The sequence below is a fragment of the Dasypus novemcinctus genome, chromosome 4 (assembly GCF_030445035.2).
Source record: "Dasypus novemcinctus isolate mDasNov1 chromosome 4, mDasNov1.1.hap2, whole genome shotgun sequence".
Classification (NCBI taxonomy): domain Eukaryota; kingdom Metazoa; phylum Chordata; class Mammalia; order Cingulata; family Dasypodidae; genus Dasypus; species Dasypus novemcinctus.
Window position 1 is genome coordinate 58,474,686 of NC_080676.1, and position 26,196 is coordinate 58,500,881.

Below are 26,196 nucleotides of genomic sequence, written 5' to 3' on the forward strand. Positions count from 1 at the left end.
ACAGTAATATTCTAATTAGTCTTCCTCCCGCTAATGAATAAGTAAACAAATGAGGGAGAAAAGTAACTGAAGGACCTAATTTTAAGACAGTCTTATATACATGATATATAAGAGATGTAGCATAGATTATAAGGATAGTGAATAGGATTTGAGCATAACACCATGTTTCTAAAGTTGTTGACCTTTGAGGTATTGTTTCCAATTAATAATGTATTCAGAGTACTGTTCCCCCAACTTATGAAAGGGCTTCAGGGTATAGAGAGTGTATAATCTATCCCTGCTGTCATGTTTTTCTCTTAGTGCCCTGTCCTAGAAAGGACAGTTTCTAACATTTAGAAAAGCGAGTGTGTCTTGTCACCTACGAGTCTCTATTATGGTCATTCCCCCATGTGCTAAGCATTGACCCTTATTTCCTTTTTTTTTGTACTGGGCCCAGCGATAGAACCTGGGACCTCAGATGTGGGAAGCCAGAGCACAACCACTGAGCCACATTGGCTCCCCTGAGTTGGTTTTTTCATTTGTTTCCCTTTTGTTTGTTTTTAGGGTTTTAGGAGGCACAGGGAACCAAACTTGGGACATCCCATGTGGGAAGCAGGCTCTCAACCACTTGAGCCATATCTGCTCCCAACACTTATTTCTAAATGCTTTAATCTAAGCTGTTCTTTGGTTTATTAAAGTGACTATTTTAAAGTATAATGCATTTTCATTAAGAATTACTGTTCATTTGGAACTTGGCTATAATGTAGAAAATGATATCAGAGCTTAGGAAGATAATTGCCAGCATCTAGTATGCAGGGCACACAGTGATTATGTTTTAGCTAAATTATTGAGATAAAGCTAAGAAAAATAAAAAACAGAACACATGTGCATGTTTTCTCTAATGATGAATAAGGGAAGTAGACTTCACCCAGTGGACAGGGCATCCGCCTACCACATGGGAGGTCTGCGGTTCAAACCCCGGGCCTCCTTGACCCATGTGGAGCTGGCCCATGTGCAGTGCTGATGTGCGCAAGGAGTGCCCTCCCCCGCGTAGGGGAGCCCCATACTCAAGGACTGCACCCTGTAAGGAGAGCCACCCAGCATGAAAGAAAGTGCAGCCTGCCCAAGAATGGCGCTGCACACATGGAGAGCTGACACAGCAAGATGATGCAACAAAAAGAAACACAGATTTCTGTTGCTGCTGCTAAGGATAGAAGTGAATGGACAGAGAGCAGACAACTGGGTGGGGGGAGAAAAATAAATAAAAAATAAATCTTTTAAATAAATAAATAAAATTAAAATTATGTGTAATATTGACATCAGATATTTCAAGGAAAAAACATTCAGATTGGAAATTTATTAAAACAGTTAACACAGACAAGTCATTGAAGTCCAAATCTAGTAGTCTATATTAAATCTCTTGAAGTGAAAAATATGTGAAATTTAAAAGTATTTAAAGCTGGTCACAGCGTAATGAATCCTTAATCTTCAGAGTTGCAGAGATACATACATAAATCCAGTGAAACTTATTTTACTGCTTTATTAGTTATATGACACGTCTAAGGTTCCCTAGAATATATGGCTTTATAAAATGTTCTTTAATTCAAAATGTAACTTAAGAGCTTTTTTTTTTTTTTTTAGGAGCATCCAGGGATTGAACCTGGGACCTCATGCATGGGAAGCAGGTGCTCGACCACTGAGCTACACCTGCTCCCTGATTTTAAGGGCTTTATTCACATTTGAGTATCAATTCTCTGTTACCCATACCACAGCTTTAGAAAATCATTGCTTTTCTACCAAGTTATTATTTTGGGTTTTACTGCACATTGAGACACCATGGAGAACTCACTATATTGCGACTATGATCTATAATTATAAAAATATAAAACATCTTTTATTTTAATCCTAAATGCAAGAAAAAAAGTCACTTTATCAAGAGCTATCCCTGACGCTTCATATGGCCTTTTTAGCTCATGGTTCTTTCAAAACAATGTAGCTAACTTCTTTTCTAATAAATGAATATTTTCATCATTGCAGTTATTTCTAAGCCAAAAATGAACACATTTTAAAAAGAGGAAAGCCTTTGTAAAGAGGAAAAGGCTCATATGCTGTGAAATAGCAGAAAGAAGCAGGCTCTGTGAACATATTTTTCAAATATCCTAAATTGACTCAACTTGACTTAGTAAGAGTGCTATACTCTCTAAAGTTAGTGTTGTGAGAGTATTACTTGACCAGCCAAAGGCAAAACCATCTTTAAATTACACACCAGTATTTTATGTAGATTATCTAAAATTTAAACAACACAGAATGGACATAGCTATGATATGATCAGTCTGAGGTGCCACGAAGTGTTTTTGCCCTATACATTAGGCCATTCTTTTTCCTCTGTATCCTAACAAGGACTTTCAGTCCCCCCCCCCCCACATTGTGAAAAATAAATTATCCATGATACTTTAAAACTTACATTGAAATATTATTTTTCTAATTAACCAGCGAAAAGCTAAAAAATATCTCACAATTTGAGTTTTAGCCTGAATACTTAAAGTTAATGCAGAAATTTTTTATAAGAACATCAGTGCAGATTTATACAACTCAAACCTTCACAGCTAATGATGACTTTTGGTAGTGTTACTAAGAGTGCTAATGCGAAGTACTCTTTTTTTTATCTTTTAATTTTTATTCTAGTAAAACATATATACAACCTAAATTTCCCCCTTGTAACCACATACACATTTATAATTCACAATTCACAGTGTGCCATCATCACTATCCCAATTCCAAAACTTTACAATCAACCTAAAGAGAAGCACTGTAAAACTTAAGCATCAATTCCCCATTTTCTACCCCCAGTCCAGCCCCCGATAAACCTGTATTCTAGTTTCTAACTCTGTGACTTTGCTTATTGTAATTAGTTCATATGCTGAGATCATACAATATGTGTCTGGCTTATTTCACTCAGCCTAGTGTCTACAAGGTTCATCCATGTTGTTGCATATATCAGGATTCCATTCCTTTTTATGGCTGAATAATATCGCATTGTAAATATATGTACCACATTTTGTTTATGTTTATCCATTAATTGGATTATGGACACTTGGGTTGCTTCCATCTTTTGGCAATTGGCAAAGCATTCTTAATGGCTTTTATTTATTTATTTTTTTATTTATTTTAATTCCCCTCTCCTCCCCCGGTTGTCTGTTTTCTGTGTCTTTTTGCTGCGTCTTGTTTCTTTGTCCGCTTCTGTTGTCGTCAGTGGCACGGGAAGTGTGGGCGGTGCCATTCCTTGGCAGGCTGCTCGCTACTTCGCGCTGGGCGGCTCTCCTTATGGGTGCGCTCCTTGCGCGTGGGGCTCCCCTACGCGGGGGACACCCCTGTGTGGCCCGGCACTCCTTGCGCGCATCAGCACTGCGCATGGGCCAGCTCCACACGGGTCAAGGAGGCCCGGGGCTTGAACCGCGGGCCTCCCATGTGGTAGACGGACGCCCTAACCACTGGGCCAAAGTCCGTTTTCCCTTAATGGCTTTTAAATCATGTTTAACACATAGTTTATACAAATCAGTTCAACATTGTTAATGTTAATTAATAACAATATAAATTAAAACCCTGCCAAGACAATTGTTGCTACTTCATCAGTACATAATTATTAACTGTTGCCTGAAAAACATACATAAATGCAGGTGAGACTAAAACTTGTCACAAAAAGAAAAAAATTTTAAAATTAATTGAATAGATACATTGATGTTACCCAAAATGGATGTGCAGGTTTGTAAAATGTAATTCTAGCTTCTTAAAAAATTATATGAAAATGACAGTGGACTACAAGTCATTCAAAACATCTTTAGCATTCATTCCCAAAGATCTTTGATCTGCTCAGTAATTCCTTCTCAAGATCTATCACAGTCATATTTTGGAGCATTTGGTAAGAATGCTCCTGTGGTAGTAGGGGCAGACATTTTGAAGTTTTAGGTATCTGGTGTTAATTTCCTGTTCTTCTGCAGGGGGTATATTTACTTCTGAAATTAATGTGTGAATCTTACAATATTATCTGAAATCTCCCTCCATTTTCTGATGATTCATTTCATATCCTGTTTTATCATAATCTTGGTATGTTACATCATCTGTATCATTGTGCAAATTTTCATCATCTGCTGGTTCACTAGAATCTGGATTTTCCTGTTCATATATCATCTCTTCTGTATCCTGATTATAGTCCTCTGAGGCTGTCTCTTCTATATAGTAGCTATCCTCAGTTTTTTTTTTTTTTAAAGATTTATTTATTTCCCCCCCTCCCCCGGTTGTCTGTTCTCTGTGTCTATTTGCTGCCTCTTGTTTCTTTGTCCGCTTCTGTTGTCATCAGCTGCCCAAAACCTGCGGGGCGAGTCCAGGGACCTGTGGGAAGAAGCAGGGGGAGGGGCAGGAGTCGAGAGAAGAATGGAGGCAAGACAGGATTCTGATCAAGCCTCGTTTATTGGGGGTAGAACATGGGAATTTATACTAAGGGAAGGGAGCGTGTCCATAGGTGGTAGGCTGGTTTCACGGGTGGCAGACGTCCAAGGAGGGGATTGGCTGAAAATTCGTGCCGGGTCTGCAGAGTTTCGCGTCTTGCGCATGCGTGCTTGCTGTGGTCACTGGAGTTGTGGCGGGAAGGGGAGAAGAAAGAAACAAGGAAGAAGAAGAAGGAAGTGGCGGGGCAGGGCTGTAATAAAAAAGATTCACCATGCTGTAGGAGGCTGTAAACACCTCACAGCGGGTGGCTCCCCACAATCAGGGGCACAGGAAGTGTGGGTGGTGCCATTCCTGGGCAGGCTGCACCTTCCTTCATGCTGGGCGGCTCTCCTTATGGGGCGCACTCCTTGCACATGGGGCTCCCCTACGCGGGGGACACCCCTGCGTGGCAGGGCACTCCTTGCACGCATCAGCACTGCGCATGGGCCAGCTCCATGTGGGTCAAGGAGGCCCGGGGTTTGAACCGCGGACCTCCCATGTGGTAGACGGACGCCCTAACCACTGGGCCAAGTCCGCTTCCCCTATCCTCAGTTTCTTCATGAAATTTTCCCTTGTCCACATTCTCAAATTTATCTTTATCACTTTCCCATAAAAATCTTCATCCTCTAGATACTGTTCTTTTGCTAGTTCATCCCTTTGTTATTGTAGGACCCCTCCATGTTCTGTGTACCTTAAAAAAAAAAAAAAGATTTATTTATTTCTCCACAGTCCCCCATCCCCTCATGTTGTTTTGTGCTCACTGTCTGCTCTCTGTATGTTCTTTTGTGTCTTCTTGCCTTCTTTTTAGGAGGCTTTGGGAACCTTCCAGAGTGGGGGAGAGGTGCTCAATCTTTGCACCACCTCAGCTCCCTGGTCTTCTGCATCTCTTTTGTCTTTCCTCTGTGTGTCTTTTTTTTTTTTTTTTTTCCCTCTTCCCTTTCCCTCCCTCCCCCCAGTTGTCTGTTCTCTGTGTCTATTTGCTGCGTCTTTTTTGTCCTCTTCTGTTGTTGTCAGCGGCACGGGAATCTGTTTCTTTTTGTCGCGTCATCTTGTTGTGTCAGCTCTCCGTGTGTGCAGCGCCATTCCTGGGCAGGCTGCACTTTCTTTTCGCACTGGGCGGCTCTCCTTACGGGGCGCGTGGGGCTCCCCTACACGGGGACACCCTTGCATGGCATGGCATTCCCTGCGCACATCAGCACTAAGCATGGGCCAGCTCCACACGGGTCAAGGAGGCCCAGGATTTGAACCGCAGACCTCCCATGTGGTAGGTGGACACCCTAACCACTAGGCCAAGTCCCCTTCCCTCTGTGTCTCTTTTTGTTGCATCATCTTGCTACGCCAGCTCTCTGTGCAGGCCAGCACTCCTGCCCGGAACAGCTTGCCTTCACCAGGAGGTCCCAGGAATAGAACCCTGGACCTCCCATGTAGTAGATGGTAGCCCAGTCTCTTGCGTCACATCTCTTTCCCTCTGTGTACCTTTTTATGGAGTAGAAATAGAATTTTTTCTTTTAATTCATCTTGGACATTTTGGGGTTCTGCCCCCATAGGGGCCTGCTCCTCCTTAGCCTGCAGCTCTGGTTTTTCCACTGGTACTGTTGGCTCTGAAGCAACTCTTTCTTTAAGTTGGCTTTGAGACTAGAAGTCCAAAATTAGGCTTCGGCAAGATGATGCTTTTTCCCCCAAAGACTTTGGTATTATGGGGCTGACTGCCAGGCAATCCTTGATCCTTCCCCATTGTTTTTTAAAATGCTTAGAATATGAAATGACAAAGAAAAGCTGAAACAACTTAAAGTGCTCTTCTGCAGTCCTAATGGAGCTGGCCTATTTCTTTGTCTGTCCTTCATCATTTCCATGCCTCTTGACTTTGTATAATTCCTTAAAGTTAAAAATTGATATATATAGCCATGTTTGTTTGTTTTTTAACCTTTGTCAGAAACATCCTTTAGAAAAATTGTGGGTTATTTTTTTAAGTCAGTGATGAAGATTTTCTATCATTTTTCAGTAGATCAGGTATTTAAAATGGCAGTAAAGTTTAGAATAATGAAAAGAAATAATGATTCTTTTCATGTATTGTTCGCATTTTAACATTCAAGCATACAAAAATGATATTTAAGAATATGCTGTTTAAAAAATATTAGGATCATGTTCATTTATATCTTAAAAATAATATTAAAACTTGTGTTGTTAAATACAATATTAAATGTTGAAAAAATTTCTTACTACTTGCTTTAGTTTTGGGATTCTCATATAGTGAAATAAGCAATTCCATATGATAAGTAATTTTCTTGCTATGAATGAATAATTGTTTTCAAGTTGCTTGCTTCGTTCAATTCTGACCATTAATTTCTGAAATGATGTTAATACCAGATCTTATAATATATATTATTTTAGAATCATCATCAGAGTAGGTATAAAATTGAATAGTGTGAGCTAGCTAGTATCTGAAAACTACAGTGGTGGTTGTTTTTGTTGTTGTTGTTGTATTTAGAACTTTTAGAATTTATAGAGAAAGCTCATTGTGCCTTAGGTTAAAAATATTATGGCCCATAATGGGTACTATTCATGGGTGCTATACTAGACAAGTGTTTGTTATTCACTGATGATAATGGACCAAGTCATTCTAGGTGTAAATAAACTAATGTAGGTATTTTAAATTATCCAATAAAACTTTCAGACCAATGAGTAAATAAACTAATGTAGGTATTTTAAATTATCCAATAAAACTTTCAGACCAATGAGTCTATCCTCCTATTATAAACCCACCAAGATTTATTGTCTTCTATAAGAGCAAAATTTATACAGTAAAATCTGGTCGTAAAAATATTTATTGTTGCTTATATGGGACCAGGACAATAAAATGCAATAACTTTCTGAATTATAATGAACTATAAATGGAAGAATATTTGACTTGCAGCATAACCAGATCCATGCACTATTGAGGCAATTGTTTGTATGCTTTTAGTGTAGTTTAGTTTTTTTTTAAAGACTCACTCTCATCCTTGTAAGAATATTTGTATCATGTAGTAATTGTATTACTGACAGAGAAAAGTAAAATTTAAATAAGAATAATCTTACTGTATGGAAAGTTAATTGCAATAGTTACTTGGAGTGTTTCTATGTCCCAGTCAAGACCCCTAGTAAGAGTGCTTTGTTAATTTGGTTTTAATTCTTATCACCCATCAATTCATTCTATTTGTGGGTAATCCCATCTGATGAATAATATTCCTGCCCCTTGGTCATGTAATAGCAACTTTCTATAATAAAGGATGTACCTGCAATTAGAGAAGCAAGTAAAGCTCCTCAAAGATGTTTTTGGTTGACTACCATTAGGTTAAAACCCCTTTCTCAATCTACCACTCCCACCTACCTCTCACATCTTGACCTCAGTTACTAATATGTAATCTACTTAAACTCTCATCTCACCCATACAAAATTATCCAGCACACATACACAGACGGGAGTTGGGCAAAAAAGAGCTTGTTTCTTTTAACTGTGTTAATGCATGTCCTTTTTTACTTTTAAATTTGCTGCCAAATGCCTTATTTTCAACAGTTAATTTGTTTTTTCTGTATTTGGTTAAACAGGAAAACTGTGGTATGTCTGTGTGTAACGGTAAAATATACATCCTGGGTGGAAGACGGGAAAATGGAGAAGCCACAGACACTATTCTATGTTACGATCCTGCGACAAGTATCATCACAGGGGTAGCTGCAATGCCCAGGCCAGTGTCCTATCATGGCTGTGTGACTATTCACAGATACAATGAGAAATGCTTTAAGCTCTAAAGCCCTAGGATACCTCACCTAAGAAGCCACACCGAGGCAAGACGAAAGGCTTCAAAAACTCCAGAGTGGAGACTTAACATATCTCCTTTGGGCCATTGCAAAACATTAATAATTGTGGTGCCTTTCTCCCCAAAATATCAATCTTTCAAACTGTAAATAAAGCCTTTCCTGTAAAAATATATTTTTTGTTTTGGTTAAAGTTGTTTGTTGCTTGGGTTTTAAGAGTGAACCTTTTTAAGTATTTGTAAGTATAAGAACCTAGGTGGAATAGGAAATTGTGTCTGCCTGCATACCTTTTAGGAATTTGTGACTCCTTCTTTTCATTTATGTATGTTTGTCTGCAAGATTGTGTGTTCCTTATTTTATCATACATGTAGAAATAATTTTTCCTTTGTTTGGGTTGAATCACCTAATGCTTAGATCACATTTTAAGGGAAAAAGTCATTTTTAAATGTCTTTGTCACTAAAAATATAGCCAAATTGTTGGATTTTATTAAAATTTTTTCCCTTTAATTGACAAAAATTTAATGACAACCATTTGAGTATTTGAGTATCATAAAATATTGAATTATATGACCTCGTTCTTAGAATTGCTGTCCTATTAAACACATTTTTTGTGGGGAGGAAGATAGTTAGGAGATACAAAAGCAAGTTTCCTTAAAAGAAGGAAGTTAAAATTACAGGTTAATGCCTAAGAAAAACTTACTTAGGCCCATTGAATAGAAAATGACCCTAGTAACAGTGGTTTATAACTCTTTTATTTGAGAAAATGCCATTGCAGCTCTCAAAGTATTTGTTTATGCATCATCTCTAAATCCTCTAAGGAAGCTCCTTTTCATAAACCTAGCAAAGGAGTTCTTTCATTTTACAATACTGCCTTATGAAAAACAGGGACAGGTTTTCTCCCTAGCCCAGTAGGGTTTGACCTCATTAGTATGGTGCTTTGGGTGAAGACCTCTTCCTGGTTATTCTATTTTCTGTGACCAGCAAAAATTCTAGGGAATTTCCACTGTTAAGGTGACTTTAATAGGATACAACCAGGACCACCTACCTCAGAGGGTCCCTTTTTTAAAATTTAGCTACTGAAAAAAATTAACAGCAGTAGTTCTAGTCTTCAAAATAAATCTTTCATTTGGTACCTGTTGAGTAAAATATTGATCAACATTTTCAAGCTTCTAAACAACAAATTGCCTTTGTCTAGATTTTTCAACTCCAGCTTATAACTTATCTCTTTTTCAGAGAGGACTATAAAAGGTTTCCTCAGGCAAATTAATATAGAGGGAACTACAGCATAAATGATTATTATGGCTCCTGGATGATAGATAAAATTTATGTTTTAGGAATGTTTCAGGTAGCCTGCTAAATTTTTACTTCCCAGACACTATTATCATCTCATATTATAATTGTATACTCCTGGTTATAGGAGGGATGATGCAAATTTATGTGATTAGAGTTTCACCAGATTTCTTTTAATCTCAAGGTAGTAATGAAAAATCCTAACATTGGTCATTGGTAAACTACTTTTTTTTTTTTTCATCTTAGGCTAATGCAGAGATTTCAAGTAGACTATACAGCAGCAACTTTAATGCTTAGTTAGAACGTGAATTCTGTGGAAAACTCAAAAAATTTACGTTTTAGGGAAACTTTTAAATCATAATTTGAAAATGACCTATACCTTTTTGTGATAATATAAGCAATTCAGAAAACAATTTTCTATCAGTTTAGATGTGAGACAGTTAGATATACATTTGGAATACTTGTATTTTCATTTTAGAGTAAACATCCACTTCTGTATTATATGTTTTATAGATAATGAACCTATTATAGGAAATGAGATACTGTATGAGAAAGTGTTTTATAAATGCTGAGGATTGTAAAAATGATATTTTCATGTGTATCTATAAGATCATGCCCATCCATAAATATAGATACTTTACGTAAACAAGACATTCTCAAAATAATGTATTCTAGTATTTTTTCTATTGTAAAACTGTTAACTATTTTCTTGTGTTTTATGTTCATTTTAATATCCATGTGTTTGTTAGTAAATTTGAAATGAAATCCTACAAAACAAAATTTGTTTAAATGCAGACCTCATACCAACATTGCTTAATTTTTTTCTCAAATAATGTAAAGCTACTTCATTTAAGTAGTTGCAGTTATGTTGAAGGCCACCAGAATTTAGTTTAGGAATTTTGAGTAAATATTTTTAAAGTTATCCAACTGCTATTTTAATTTCCTTTAATTATTTATCTTTCTTTATTCTTGATAAAATAATGGTGTTAACATTGATAAAATAAAAAAGAATTTTAGGATGTAATTAGCTTATTATGAGATATATTAACCAAATTGGTGTCAGATTAAATTCCTACTGTCATCACATAGTTCGCAGATTTTCTTTTCAGTAGATGATGCTTATATGAGCGTTTGGGTTAGTATGTATGTATATGCAGTGTGTGTGTGTGTGTGTGTGTATATATATATATATATATGGATAGTGTGGTTATGTACACACACATATACAAACACCAGGAGTTTTAGCGGTTTGTGATGATCAAAAAAAAGCACCTAAAGTAAAAATTAGTTAACTATGTTAAATTCAATTATAGAAATTTTTCTCTTTGGCCATTCTAGAATACTTTTTCTATATTTGAAAGTACATGATAAGTATCAGTGTGATCACTTGTATACAGTAAGAATCTGTATAACACATCTGGTTTTATAAGGTCAGAAAACAAATTGGAAGTAGACATAAGTTTGCTAAACCCAGCTATAATACCTCAGTGGAAAAGGGAACTCAAAGGTATGCTTTGTGGATTAACGGAAAAGTGGAGGTTGTTTATGGTTTTCTTTAAATTTTGTTTTTCATGAACTTTTCCATGTTTTCCTGTATGTGAGTGAGCTATAAGGTGATCTAATATTCACAGCAGAAGACCTTCCACCTTTTCTTCTCTGATTCTCCCACAGGTGTGAAATGATAGCATATTGGACCTTCATAATTTTTTTTTCCCCTAGGTGAATGAAATATATTTATTTCATTTAAACCAGGTATTCAGTAAAAAATGATGTAAATACTCAGGGAGGGTATTAACTTGTCACTTTTTCCTATTTGGGATAAAGTGCCATAGCTAAAAATCTTCAGTTAATGATTTTAGAGTAAATTTGATTTGGTTAAGGGGCTTCACACATAGTCAATATTCATTCTTTTATGTTTAGAAAGATAAAAGTATTTTGTGGACTGATACATTTTCTCTTCGTGAATATGAATTTTTTCTGTATCTCTACTGTCATACCCTTTTTAAAACTCAGGAAAGACAAAGGTTCAATTATACTACTTTGTCAATATGCAAACCAGGTGTATGTTTTTTTCCTGTTGTCTGGATATGACAATAGGTTTGTTTTTAATTGCTGTGAGAACCCATACCTGAAAAGCAAAGGGTTGAATTGTTTCTGCGTGCCTTTTGTGTCTTGAGAGTTATGTGTGGAAAAGACATGTTCTACTCCAGACTGTATTTTCAAAGAGGAAAGATTGCTGTTTATATTGTGCCACGAGATAAGATAATGTCTCTTAAAATTTTCCTATGGACTACTTTCATCTTAGTAAAGTCAAGACACCAGTTAACCTCAACATAATTTTGGACTTACTAGAATTTGTTCATTATTTTGAAAACCAGGTTTATATCACCTCACCCCATTATTCTTTTTAGTTAAATAAATTCATTGTACCAAGAAACCAGAAGGGAGAATTTAGTTTATCTTTAAAGTAGTTGGTTTGACTAGCTAGCTATACTTATTGTTATATTTAATAGTAGGCACCAGAAATCACTTGAGCCAGGAGTGTGAACTGATTATTCCAGAGCATATTTAGGAGAATAATTCTCTTTTTCAACATACTTCAGACATTTTGAAATGTTTTTATATGAATGTTTTACATTTGTGTGATTGTCTTAGATCACACACTAAATTTACTTAGTGCTAAAGATGATCATAATTTTTTTTAAAAATGAATAAATTGAGTAGAATTTGGAAAAAAAAGATGATCATCATAAATAATTTTAAAAAACAGCAAGTCATAGTAACTTATTTTCTATATTGTTCCCAAAAAAAGTTTGTTTTAATGTTTTCAAAATAACTGCACCTGATTTTGTTTATGTGCCTTAAGTTCTTTAGTGCTATTTCTACTTTTTTTTCAGTGCAAATAAAGCATACCATGAATATGTTTCCTATTTGTTCCTATAGAGTAAATAAATTTCCCCTTCTTAAACTTTTAATAAGCACCAACCATGTTGCTGCTTGGCAGAATGAGAATGTTAGGGAAGGTTGTTGGGTGTTTGGAGTTTTATTATTTTTTATTTTTATTTTTTGATACCAAGGTGCTTTTTAAAATACTTAGATAACTTCTACCTTACTTTTAGTAAACCCTAGTAAACTTCATTTGCAATATCTACATCTACTGTCAAAAATTACGTGTCCTGATGCTGGTGTAGCTCAGTGATTGAGCTCCTGCTTTGCATGTACGAGGCCCTGGTTTTAATCCTCAGTACTGCCACACACACAAAAAAAATTACATGTACTTATTTTGGTCCATTCTTAAGTACTGTCTTTTTTCTCTGTGAGGCTTTTTCATTTAACTAGCTCTTGCTCTCCTCTCCCTTGTCACCTCTCCCTATGGTTTTCTTTCTTTGTAAAATATTTTAACTTTTTTGTGGAGAGTTTCTGGGGCTATCTAAGACAGCGCAAGTATAGAGATGAATAAAATCTGTTGTACAACTAGTACACAATGTGGTGAACAGATGACATCTGCTTTAATTAAAGGCTCCAGGATCTTCACAGGGGAGGCAGGGAGAGCTTTGTATTTCATTGTTCTCAGTTCAATTGTAGCAAATTAGTACTTTTGTTTAATATACTTCTTCCATAGTTTTTCTTTAATTTTTAAAAAATTGTATATGTCTAATAAAATGATCAATGTCTTTTAACCATTATTTCTTGACTCTTGTATTAAATTCAGTTTGCCAAAAAAGTATTCTCCTATGTTATTGTAAATGTTCTGTTGTGTGGAAAAAATGATGGTGGTAAGAGGAGGAATATATCTATGAAAATATGTGTGTATTACTGATATATCCATAAAATAAGTGGAAAGATAAGAAACATCATTGTGTGTGAGAAAAGGAAATAGTGGCTAAGGGACAGGTAAAAAGGAAACTTCACTGCATACTCATTCATATTTATGTATATATTTTTATATATATATAAAATCAGTTTTTTAGTCTGAACCATGTGAAAGTGTTACCTATGCCAAAAAAATTTAATTACCAGAAGAGAAGGTTATCCGTAAGAACATTTGTACCCTAGTGTTCTAATTTGGTTCTCAGAAGTACCCCTATTAATATAACAGTTTTGAGGGTAAAGGCCTCAAGGAAGTTTATTTTAGGTATCAAAGAAAAGGCATAGTTTTATTTTTTACAGTAGAGGCAATGACTGAATTTACATTAGGAAAAGTAAATTTTTGAAAAAATGTCATAGAAGCACATATAACGCTTAGCTTTTTATGCTTCATTTTAGGATTGTGCCATCACAATAAAATGGCAAGGGATTGTGGGAAAACGGCAGAATAGGGAGCTCCAAGACTCAGACCTTCCACCAGAACAACTATTAAACAGGCAGGAACTGTCTGCAATAACTATTTTGAAACTCCAGAGGGTAGGAGAGCACTGCACAGCATCCAGCACAGAGCAGGAGGGAGAAGCTGATAAATTTTGGTAATGTACAATAGATTGCTCTGCGCATGGGGGTTACTGATACCCATCCCACACTCGATGCAGGCCAGTGTCTGGTCCAGCACCTGGCTAGTTTACTGGTGAGAGGGACATAAAAATCCTCTTCCTCGAGATCAGGGGAATACACAGCCAATCACTGATCATGGCTTTTGATTAGCAACCTCAGATCGTTGGGGGCCTGGCTCTGAGGGTGTCTATTGTTTCAACCCACCCCAGACAAAGGCTGTGTGGCAGAGGAGATGTAAGGATGCTATGCTTCCTCACACCTGTGGGGGACAGGTAGCTGAAGGACTGCATTTGCTGGCCAGGCCAAATGTGCTCCTCTTAGGGGAGCAGTGGAAGAAACTCCTGGTGCCCCTCCAGGTCCCCTCGCAAGGGTCTCTGGTTGTTTTGATTGGGAAAGTCTGACTTGAGGAAGTCCTATCCGGCATGCACCTCCTCCCAGAAATTGCGCAGGACAAGATACAGGCCCACAAAGACAGGGAAAACCCTACATACTGCATTTGCCTTGTGCAGACTTTCCTGATAGGAGGGCTCAAGTTCAAGAAAATCTCTCTTACTGAATGAAGCAGGCTAGTAAAATAGGGATTCAGTAGACAGATCTGGAACCTGACAAGAAGTCCATGTGTCGTTCAGTACCCCCAGGATGGCTGCTGGAAGACCTTCATGAGAAATATTCATAACGAGATACCCTCCAGAAACCAGGAGAGGCACCAGATATTCTGCAGGGGCCTTATCATTGGGTCCCCCTGGTGATCTTTGGGTGGGATAATCAAAAGAGCAAACAGCTGGAACTCCTCCCATGTTATTAGCAAAGGGGCAGAATAATTAATGGTTTAAAAAGCAAGAGCAAAGGCCTTTTACTGTCTTGCCTTTGCCCTGTTCCAGTGCCTGTTTGTGCCTTATTCTGGCTTCTTCATCCCTGCCTGGATCAATGCACAAGTATACAGGGATTTATAATCTCTAATGGGGAATTGTAATCTGTAAATTTACCACTTTACCACTCTTCAGCCCCTTCCTCTCTGCCTGGGACCAGTGATCTGTTATTTTCTCCCATTTCACTTCCCTCCCTATCTTAATAAATTACTGGCCTAACTCAACGTGCTTTTGAAATTCATTTCTGCAGCATAGTCAAGAACCTAGAAAAAATCCAACTACATTATCACCAGCTGGTTACAAAACCAAGCAATAGACATCTCGGGGAATAAATCCCAGAGTTAACATTTTAAAATATTAAAATGTACAGTGTGCAATGAAGTAATAAAAGACAAAGAAAATGGAAGTGATAGCCCATCCAAAGGAAGAGTCTAAAAATCCAGAAAACACCAATGAAGAAGACCAGAATGTGGACATAGTGACCATAGCCTTTAAAATGATCTTAAAAATGCTCAAAGAGATGAAGGAAAATACAGAGGAAGAACTAAAGAATATCAGGAAAACAATGATGAGCAATATAAAAATTAGAGTAAAGAGATAGGGATTTTAAAAAGAAACCAAACAGAACTACTGGAATTGAAGACCAGAATAACTGAAATGAAAAAGTCCCAGGAGGGTTTCAAGAGCAGATTAGAGCCGGCAGAAGAAAGTATTGATGAGTTTGAAGGCAAAACACTTGAGATGAGCCAGGCTGAGGAGCAGAAAGAAAAAATTATAAAAAGCAAAAATAGTCTAAGACACCTCAGAGACACCATCAATCATGCCAATATATGCATTATAGGAGTCCCAGAGGAGAAGAAGGAAAGAAAGGGGGAGAAGGAATATTCAAAGAAATAATGACAAAGAACATCCCAAACTTAATGAAAGATATGAATATGCACATCCAAGAAGCCCAGAGAACACCAAGCAGGATAAAGGTGAAGAAAAATACACCCCATCATATGCTGATTACATTACAGAATGCAAAGGACAAGGAGAGAGTTTTGAAAGCTACAAGAGAAGCAAGGTGTTAGGTACAAGGGAGTGCCAACTTCTCATCAGAAGTCATGGAGGCAAGAAGGCAGTGGTTTGAAGTACTTAAGGTGACTGCTTTAGTTTGCTGAAGGCTGCCAAAGCAATATACCAGAAATTGGTTGGCTTTTAAAATGAGAATTTATTAACTTAAAAGCTTACAGTTCTCAGGTGGTGAAAATGTCCCAATCAAGGCTCTAGCAGGTGATGCTTTTCTCCTGAAAACTGGCCACTGATGGTCCTGGATTCCTCTATCATATGGCAAGGCACATGGTGGCATCCACTGGTCTTTCTCTTCTCTGGGTTTTGTTGCTTCAGCTTCTGGCTTCCTCTATCCTGGGTTTTGATGATTTCAGCTCCTTGCTCTTGTTGCTTTCTCTCTCTCTGTGGCTCCCTCTCCCCATATCCCATTTATAAAGGACACCAGTAAAAGAATTAAGACCCACCTGAATCACATTGTATTGAAGTAGTCTAATCAAAAGGAAGATCCCACTTAAGAGTAGGTTTACACCCACAGGAATGGATTAGCTCTAAGAACAGGATTTTCTGGGATCCATTAAAGCCTCAAACTACCATAGAGCTGAAAGAAAACAAGTGCCTACCAAGAATATTATATCCAGCAAGATTTTCTTTTAAGCAAGGGAGTGATTAAGACATTCACAGATAAAAGCTGAGAGCTGGGAAGTGGATGTGGCTCAAGTGATTGGGCTTCTGCCTACCACATGGGAGGTCCCAGGTTCAGTTCCCTGTGCCTCCTGGAGAAGGTGAGCTGGTGCGGCATGCAGGCATGGCAAGCTGATCAACAAGATGATGCAACAAAAAGACTCAAAGAGGAAAGACAATGAGACACACAACAAACTAGGGAGCTGAGGTGGTGGCTCAAGCAATTAAGCACCTCTCTCCCAGGTTTGGTTCCTAGTGCCTCCTAAAGAGAAGATGAGCAGACACCGAGAGCACACAGTGAATGGACACAGAGAGCAGCCAGCGATCTCAAACAATGAGGGGAGGGAGAATTTAAAAATAAATCCTTAAAAAAAAATCCGAGGGGGTTCATCACTAGTAGACCTGCCCCACAAGCAATGCTAAAGTGAGTTCTTCAGACTGAAAGGAATGTACACTAAACAGTGTTCAAAGCAGCACAAAGAAATAAAAATCTGCAGTAAATGTAAGCATTTAGGTATTATAAATGCCAGTATTATTGTAGCATATTGTTTGATATGTAACTCCACTTCTTACTTTCTATATATGCTAAAACACAAATGCATAAAAAGTAATTATAGGGAAGCAGCTTTAGCTCAATGGATAGAGTGTCCGCCTACCACATGGGAGGTCCAGGGTTCAAATCCAGGGCCTCCTGACCCATGTGATGAGCTGACCCATGCTCAGTGGGGATGTGCGCAAGGAATGCCGTGCCATGCAGTCTACTGACAGATTTGAAGGGAGAAGTTGACAGTTCTACATCAATAGTACAGACCTTAATACATCCCTTTCAATAATGTATAGAATACCTAGTCAGAAGGCCAATAAGAAACACAAGACTTGAATAATGCTCTAAACCACCTAGACCTACCAGACACATATAGAACACTTCATCCAACAACAGAATACACATTCTTCTAGAGTGCACATGGATTATTCTCCAGTATAGACCATATAGTGGATCACAAATAAGTCCCAATAAATTCAAATATATTGAAATCATACTATGTAACACCTCTGATCACAACAGAATGAAACTAGAAATCAGTAACAGAGGGAGAAAAGGAAAATTCACAAATACGTGGAAATTAAACAACATACTCTTAAACAACAAATGGGCTAAAGGGGAAATCAAAAGTGAAATAGGAAATACCTTGACATGAATGAAAATGAAAACACAACATACCAAAACTTACAGGATGCAGCAAAGGAAGTGCTGAGAGGGAAATTTATGGCTCTAAATGCTTACATTAACAAAAGAAGAAAAAGACTTCAAATGAAAGAACTAAAAAAATAAGAGCAAACACTGAGAAGGAAATAACAAAGATTAATGCAGAGATAAATGAAATAGAAAATCAACAAACAAAAGTTAATTATTTGAAAAGATAGATAAAATGGACAAACCTTTAGCTAGACTGACAATGAAAAAGAGAGGATATAAATAATGAAAATGGGAAATGAAAAGGGCAACATTAGGGAAGTGAACTTGGCCCGGTGGTTAGGGTGTCCGTCTACCACATGAGAGGTCCACAGTTCAAACCCTGGGCCTCATTGACCCATGTGGAGCTGGCCCATGCACAGTGCTGATGCGTGCAAGGAGTGTCCCACCACGCAGGGGTGTCCCCCGCATAGGGGAGCCCCACGTGCAAGGAGTGTGCCCCATAAGGAGAGCCACCCAGTGCGAAAGAAAGTGCAGCCTGCCCAGGAATAGCGCCGCGCACACTCGGAGAACTGACGCAGCAAGATGATGGAACAAAAAGAAACACAGATTCCCGTGCCACTGACAACAGAAGTGGACAAAGAAGAACACGTAGCAAATAGACACAGAGAATGGGGTTGGGGGTGGGGGAAGGGGAGAGAAATAAAATAAATAAATAAATCTTTTAAAAAAAAGAAAAGGGCAACATTACTACCAACACTCCTGAAATAAAAGTACTATAAAAGTATACTATGAATAACTGTATGCCTGTAAATTGGATAACCTAGATGAAATGGAAAAATTCTTAGAAACATACCAACTCCCTACATTTACTCAAAAAGAAATAGAAAGGTCAACAAACCAGTCACCAGTAAAGAGATTCAATCAATAATCACAAACCTGCCAACAAAGAAAAGCACAGGACCAGATAACTTCACAGGGGAATTCTACAAAACACTCCAAGAAGAATTAATGCTAATCCAGCTCAAACTCTTCCAAAAAACTGAAGAGAAGGAAACATTCCCTATTTCATTCTATGAGGCCAATATCACCTTCATACCAAAGCCAGATAAATATACCACAAGAAAACTACAGACCAATATCTCTTATGAATTTAAGTGCAAAAATCCTCCATAAATTACTAGCAAACCAAATCCAACAACATATTAAAAGAACTATACACCATGATCAAGTGGGTTTATCCCTGTATGCAAGGCTGGTTCAACACAAGGACATCAATTAATGAAATACACCACATTAACACAATGACGGGGGAGAAAATGCATGATGATTTCAATTGATGCAGAAAAGGTATTTGACAAAATCCAGCAACTCTTCTTGATAAAAACACTTAGAACACAGGAATAGAAGGAAACTTCCTCAACATAATAAAGGGCATTGTGGTAGTTCGAGACTGTATGTACCCCAGAAAATCATGTTCTTAAAGCTTGTCCATTCCTATGGGTGCAAACCTATTGTAGATGGGAACTTTTGATTAGGTTACTTCAATTAAGACATGGCCCAGGGTGGATTTAATCCTATTACTGGAGTCCTTTATAAATTGAATGAATACGGAGACAGCAGAAAGAAATCTGGAAGCCAGAAGCCAAAGCAGTGAAACCCAGACGAGAAAGGAGAGCCCAACAGACAACAGATTCTTGAACTCCACCTAAATCAGAAACGGTTTCTGATTTTGAAAAGTCCACAGACTGTTTTAGACTTCTAGGTTGCTGAAATGCAAATTAGCAACCGTGAAATGGGTCGGCTTTTAACAATGGGAATTTATTAACTTCCAAGCTTACAGTTCTGACTCTGTGAAAATGTCCAAATGAAGGTGTCATCAGGCAATGCTTTTTCCCCGAAGACTGGCTGCCAGTGTTCCTGTACTCCTGTCACACAGCAAGACACATGGGAAACAATGAGTGTACTAGCGCAAGCACAGATTTTTGAAGCTAGGATGGTCCTGGGTTTGAATATCAGCTCTGATGCTACCAGCCTTCTTTTCCTCCTTTATAAATTGTGGTCAATAATAATGATACATGGGGTCGTGGAAAGAATTAAATGAAAAATCATCAGCAAAGCATCTGTCACCGTGCCTACTGCAGTGCTTTCCACACTTCAGTATGCCCACGAATCACCTGGAGATATTGTAAAGCAGATTCTGATTCAGTAGGTCTGGGATGGGGCCTGAGCCTCTGCATTTCTAACAAGTTCCAGATGATGTCTATGCCATTTGTCCAAGGACCACATTTAAGCAGCAAGACTTATAAAGTACCCTATGTATGTAGTTCCAAAAGATTGTAGAAGAGGAAGCAGTAAATTCTCCAGAAATAGGAATGGTGGGAGTGGGCCTTTCCTTGAAGAACTGGTAGGGAGTTTGGCAGAATTTGGAAGGGGGTATGCATTCTCGGCCAGGGGGAAGAGAATGAGTCAAGACTGTGACTTTCCATGAATGTGGAAGGTGACTTTAGAAATGACTTAAGGAATGAAGAACAGTGACCAGAAACTGGAAAGGTAGACACGATAAGATTGTAAATTATCTTAATCCTGCTTTTAATGAGTTTTAATTTTAGCCTTGGTCAGTGGTTTTCAAAATATGGTTCTTGGATCAGCAAAATCAATATCACCTATGAACTTGTTAGAGACGCTCCTTCTTGGGCCCCCACCCAGACCTGCTGAATCAGAAACCCTGGCGATGGGGCCCAGCAATCTGTGTTTTAACAAGTCCTCCAGGTAATGCTGATGTCTCAGTAAAATTGAGAACCACTGGCTATAGGCAATGGGGGAGGGCGGCCAGTGAGTGCAGTGATCAGATCTGTGCTATAGAAAGGTGAGCCTGGGAACTATGATGCATTAGAGGTGGCAAGGAGAAAGGCCACGTGACCAAGTTGGAGACTAGAGCAGGAATCCAGGTGAGACAGAGCAGGCCCTGGACCAGGGCAATGGCAGTGTAAATAAAGGGGAGAGAGCTGACCTAAGGGGAATTTAGGAGATAGACTCATTAACTCCTGACTAATTGGATATGACTATGAGGAAAAATGCAGACTCAAAGATAATTCCAAAGTTTCTACTTCAAATAACTGTCAATGGAGAAACTGCTAGCCATAATAGGTTAAAAAAAAAAAAAAAAAAGGTAAGAAAAAGGAAAAAGAGCAAGCTTCGGGTAGAAGAAAAATATATCATTGTAATTATGGATAAACTGAATTTGCTTCAGGGCTATTCAAGGGGAAATGTTTTAAAGGCACTTAAAAAGAATGGCCCAATGTTTAGGATGAAGACCCAAGTTCATCCTATATATACATATATAGGGGGCAGTTGAAGCCATGTGCATAGAGAAAAATCTACAAGAAATGTAAGATGAGAACAGACCAAAGACAGAAGACACAGAATGGAAACCTCAGTATTTAGCGTAGGCAGAGAAAGGGGAGTTTGAGATAGAGATTGAGAAATAATTGTCAGAGAAGTTGAAGAGAATAAGGTAAGAAACACAGCGAAGAAATCTAATGTGTCATACAGGAATATGTTTAGCTGCAAGTAACAAAAAGCCTGGCCACAAGTTGCTTAAACAAATAAATGATACTTTTTAATACATAACAAGTTGGCATCCCAGACCTGGTATAAAGTTCAACACTGTCATTTAAGACCTTGGCTCCTTCTAGCTTTCTGCCTCACCATCCTATATATGTTGGTTTGTAATCTCATGGTTGGAGAATGACTTTTGCACTCCCAGGCATCAAATCCAAATTCAAACCAGGAAGAAGAGGACAGAAGGGCAAAGGTGGGACTAACTACGAATCTCCCTTTTCTTTGGGAGTCTCTTTTTTTATTCATTGAGCTTGCGGTTTCTTCTTCTTTGCTAGAACTGAGTTATAGGATCACTCCTGGCTACAAGGGAGGTCAGGAAATTGAGTGTCTAATTTTCCAACCTCTACTAAGAAAGCAAGGGAGAAAAGGTTAGGAATGGATGTCCAGTCTGCCAAACTATTGCATATGCCACATCTCAAAGAAGAGAGTGTCAACAAGGAGAGAGGGCATGATTAGGAGTGGGGTGGGAATGGGACACAGTTTTTTGTACCTATGTTGTATTATAGCATAAATAAACCTTTTACACAAAATATCAATGTCAACATTGTATGAGGAGCACATAGTTGAGGGTTAAAAAATTATATACTTTCCCAGTGATCAGTCCTAACATTATGATTTTTCACTTTAAAATATTTTAGCACATGAACACCCAAACTCATTCAATACACTAAACTATCTAATGCAACAAGATTAAGCAACCAAGAGTCATAAGGAAAACACAATGAGAGACATGACAAGCAGGCAGCAGAGGTGACTCAAGGGATTCGGTGCCTCCCTCCCACATGGGATGTCCCAGGTTTAGTTAAATAAATCTTAAAAAAAAAAAAAAAAAGGAGGAAAGCGGATCTATATGCCACCCTACCAGTGCTAAGCTTTTCCCACCAGAAAGGAAATAGCAAATGAGGTACCCAAGACCAACTTCAACTTATTAGCCCCTTTGAAATGATCCATAAACAACCTTTCCTCACCCAGGACCTGCAAATCAGGTTCTGATCAAAACTTGGTAAGAAAACAAGTCTCATTCTCAGAGCCAAAATTTGAAGAACTTTACTCTGCAGTTCTTACCTACAGTTATTAAAGTTTAAAAAATTGGCAGCTGGGTATACTTATCCCAAGTGAAGTCAGCTGTTCAAGGAATTACTGACACACCAGAAGCACCTAACTGGTCATACAAGTGCCAGCCATTGGACGACCTGAAATAACCTCTTCAAGAGTCAAAATCAACATCTTGTTAGCCATATGGGGACTTCATCCAGCTTCACACAGGATGCCAGATCCATCTTCCGCCAACCAAGATAGAATAGCAAGACGGTTTTACACCAGTCAGGTAGGGCCTACAGCCCCTAACCATCAGGAAGTAGCTACAGAAAAATGATCATCTCCCTTCAGCACCCCTTTAAGATTAAAGGTTTAAACTCTCTGAGGGGGAATGAAGCAGGCTAGTAAGATAAGGAATCAATAGATGGATCTGGAACCTGGCAGAGAGTCCACGTGGACATCAATAACCCCGAGATGGTGGCTGGAAGACCCCCCACCCCCAAGATCCTGCCATCCAGAACAAAGATTTCCTCTGGAAGCCAGGAGAAGCCTCAGATATTCCCCAAGGACTTTATCATTGGGCCCTCATTAGGGATTGATGGGTGGGGTAATCAATCAAACAGCAAACAGCTGGGTCTCCTCCCCTGCCATTAGCAAAGCAGTGGAATAATTAACAGTTCAAAAAGCCACCTGTGAGGCCTGAATGAGCACTCTGCGCTCCTGCTCTCTCACCTCTGGACCTGTTCCTGCCCTCTGTGCACCACTCTCGCCATTTTTCCTCTGCCACGTGGCCATGCAAGTAAACCTGGGCATTTATAACCTAAAATGGGGAATTGTAGTCTGTAAATCAGCCTTCTTTATCACTTTTCACCCCTTTCCTCTCTACCTGGGACCCCTGATCTGTTATTTTCTCCCATTTCTCTTCCCTCCCTACCTGAATAAATTACTGGCCTAACTCACCCAACTTGCTCTTGAAATTCATTTCTGCAGCATAGTCAAAGAACCTAGATAAAATCTGGTAACATACAGCCTCATTTTCAGTGACTGGAGTACAAAGCAGCAGGAAAAATTCTCTGTCAGTGTCTCCTCCTTTTGTTCCTTCTATAATGAGAACAATTCTTCTGCAGGCACACTTATGACTACCTGGCATTATTTGCGCTCGGCTAGTATTCCCCAAACCTGGAACATATGTTTATTCTGACAATATGAACAAGGCATTTTATAAGCATAGAAGGTGAAACATAAAGGCCATACAAAGGAGGAGAGACTGAAGATGGTTGGAGAAATAAAAGTTTTTACATGTCTGGTGTCCCACAGCCAAAATCAAGTTATTAAAAGAGTGCTCTTCCCAATCACTGGAGGAACCTGAGATCTCAGTGCAATGGGGCATCATTCCACAAACGTGGCAGTAGCTGTCCCACTGTGCAGGCAGAATAAGCCTGAGCTCAACTGGAGAGTACTCTGGGAGTAATCAATTGCAGACACTGATACAGACAACACACTTTGTTTGGATACACTCAGTCCAGGCCACCAGTGTCCTCATTATATCTGGGTATAAGGGCTATTTTCAGTCAGGACAGGACTATACCTTTTGACTGAGGAAAGCTGAGGGGTTTCTAAAACAGTTGGACCATAAAATAGGAAGTTATGAAAGGATATAACAAAGGACAACACAAGTCTTAATAAATACTGTTATCCATACTGAAAATTCTGTCAACAAATAAACTCAGCTGCCCCCAGTCTATCACATAGCACTAGTGTCGTTATTCATCTTTCATAGCAGAAAACTGTAGTGTGGAATTTCAATTTAAAAATAATAAATGATAAATATCTCAGTATTGTGTTAACCAGACACCTAAAAGTTGACTAAAGATACAAGTTTGCAACCAAATTAAAACCAACAACCTCTAGTCTTTAAAAACTTAACCCAGGGAAGCAGATGTGGCTCAAATGATAAGAACTCTGCTACCATATGGGAGGACTCAGGTTGGATCCCTGGGGCCTCCTAGTGAAAAAGAAGAAGAGAAAGTGTGCCTGTGCAGTGAGCCAGTGCCCATGTGGCAAGCTGAGTGACCATGTAGGTGCCCACACAGCGAGCCGAGTGCCCACGTGGTGAGCCAAGTGTCCACGTGAGTGCCCACGTGGCAAGCTGAGTACCCGCATGGTGAGTTAAGTGCCTGCATGAGTGCCCACATGGCAAACCAAGTGCCCATGTGAGTGCCCGCATGTCAAGCCAGTGCCCACGTGGCGAGCCAGTGCCCATGTCGTGAGCCGAGTGCCCGTGCAGCAAGCTGAGTGTCAGCATGGTGAGCCAAGTGCCTGCATGGCAAGCTAGTGCCTGCGCAAGTAAGTCATATAGCAAAATGATGACACAACAAAAGAGAGACGAGAGGAGAGTCAAGGTGAAACACAGCAGAGACCAGTAACTGAGGTGGCACAATTGGCAAGGAAACTCTCTCCATATCAGAGGTCCCCAGGATCGAATCCCAGTGAATCCTAGAGGAGAAAGATGAGAAGACAAAAAAGAGAAATAGATAAGAAGATTACACAGCAAATGGACACAGACAGCAAAAAACAGCAGAGTGGGCAAGAGGGAGGGGAAGGAAAAATAAAATCCAAAGGTTTAAGTAGTACCATTTTTGTGCATTCCCCTTTTTATAATAGAAAGTTGCATATTACAGCTGAAATTTTATATTTATTTTACCTTACCTTTGCAAAAAGTTTCCATAGAAATAGAAATTTTCATTTTGGGTCAAATATCCTTTTTTTTTTTTTTCATGATTGACAACAGATCTTGCATCATCTATCTTAACTCCTGTGTATTCTGTGATGGCTGCATAATCTACTTTGAGAAGAAGCACAATGTGTGGATTCTTTGGGTTACAATAGGGACCAATATGGTTTTGCTAAAATCTAAATAGGTTGACCAGACATTTGGCTTCTTGTTTAGACCTGGTTGGGGAAAATCATTTATTTTAAACTGCATACGTATAAACTTCAGGTACACACTCCTTTAAATTAAGTTTGTTTAAGTGGGGTCCTCATTTTACAAGACTAATTATTTCCTACTTTCAGATAGGGGAACCTTACCAACTTAAGGTTTCCAGGGACCCTATACCTGTCAATTTTAGGAAGGGTGGTTGGTCTTCCCAGGGGAGGAGGCCAGGGCACCTTGGCCTTTTCTTACTCTGCCTGGGTCAGAGCCCAGTGATGTTTTCTGCCTGAGCCAGCTTCCCCTCCCACTCTCAGGCCAAATTTCAATTTCACCGTTCTTCTCTGACTTTCCTTGTTTTTCTGATTCCTACTTTCAACCAGTCTGCCCCTACTGCCAGCCCCTGACTTGAGCCCCTCAAGCTCTAGCGCACCAGTTCCCATTGTGAGGCCCCCTAACCAAAAACTCCTATCACTGGGTCAGTGTCAGCACTCACTCCTGGAACAGAAGCCAGCTTAGTAAGATAGGGAATCAATAGATGGATCTGGAACCTGGCAAGAAGTCCACATGGACATCAATACCCCCAAGATGGCGGCCCAAGATTCTGCCATTTAGAATAAGCTTTCCTCCCGAAGCCAGGAGAAGCCCTGGACATTACCCCGAGGCCTTTATCATTGGGCCCTCATGGGAGATTGATGGGTGGGGTAATCAATCCAAACAGCAAACAGCTGGAACTCCTCCCCTGCCATTAGCAAAGGGGTGGAATAATTA

General features: G+C 38.9%; 1 protein-coding gene across 11 annotated transcripts in view; it reads left to right on the plus strand.

Annotated features, from left to right (window-relative positions):
- KLHL24 (kelch like family member 24) overlaps positions 1 to 13,231 on the plus strand; it is a 48,815-nt gene extending 35,584 nt beyond the window's left edge. For all 11 annotated transcript variants that reach the window (XM_004464595.5, XM_004464598.5, XM_004464592.5 and 8 more), the window contains one exon: positions 8,049 to 13,231. In XM_004464595.5, coding sequence (XP_004464652.2) covers positions 8,049 to 8,249 — 201 coding nt within the window. In that variant the 3' untranslated portion in view covers positions 8,250 to 13,231. The remainder of the gene's footprint in view (positions 1 to 8,048) is intronic.
- The last annotated feature ends 12,965 nt before the right edge of the window (positions 13,232 to 26,196 follow it).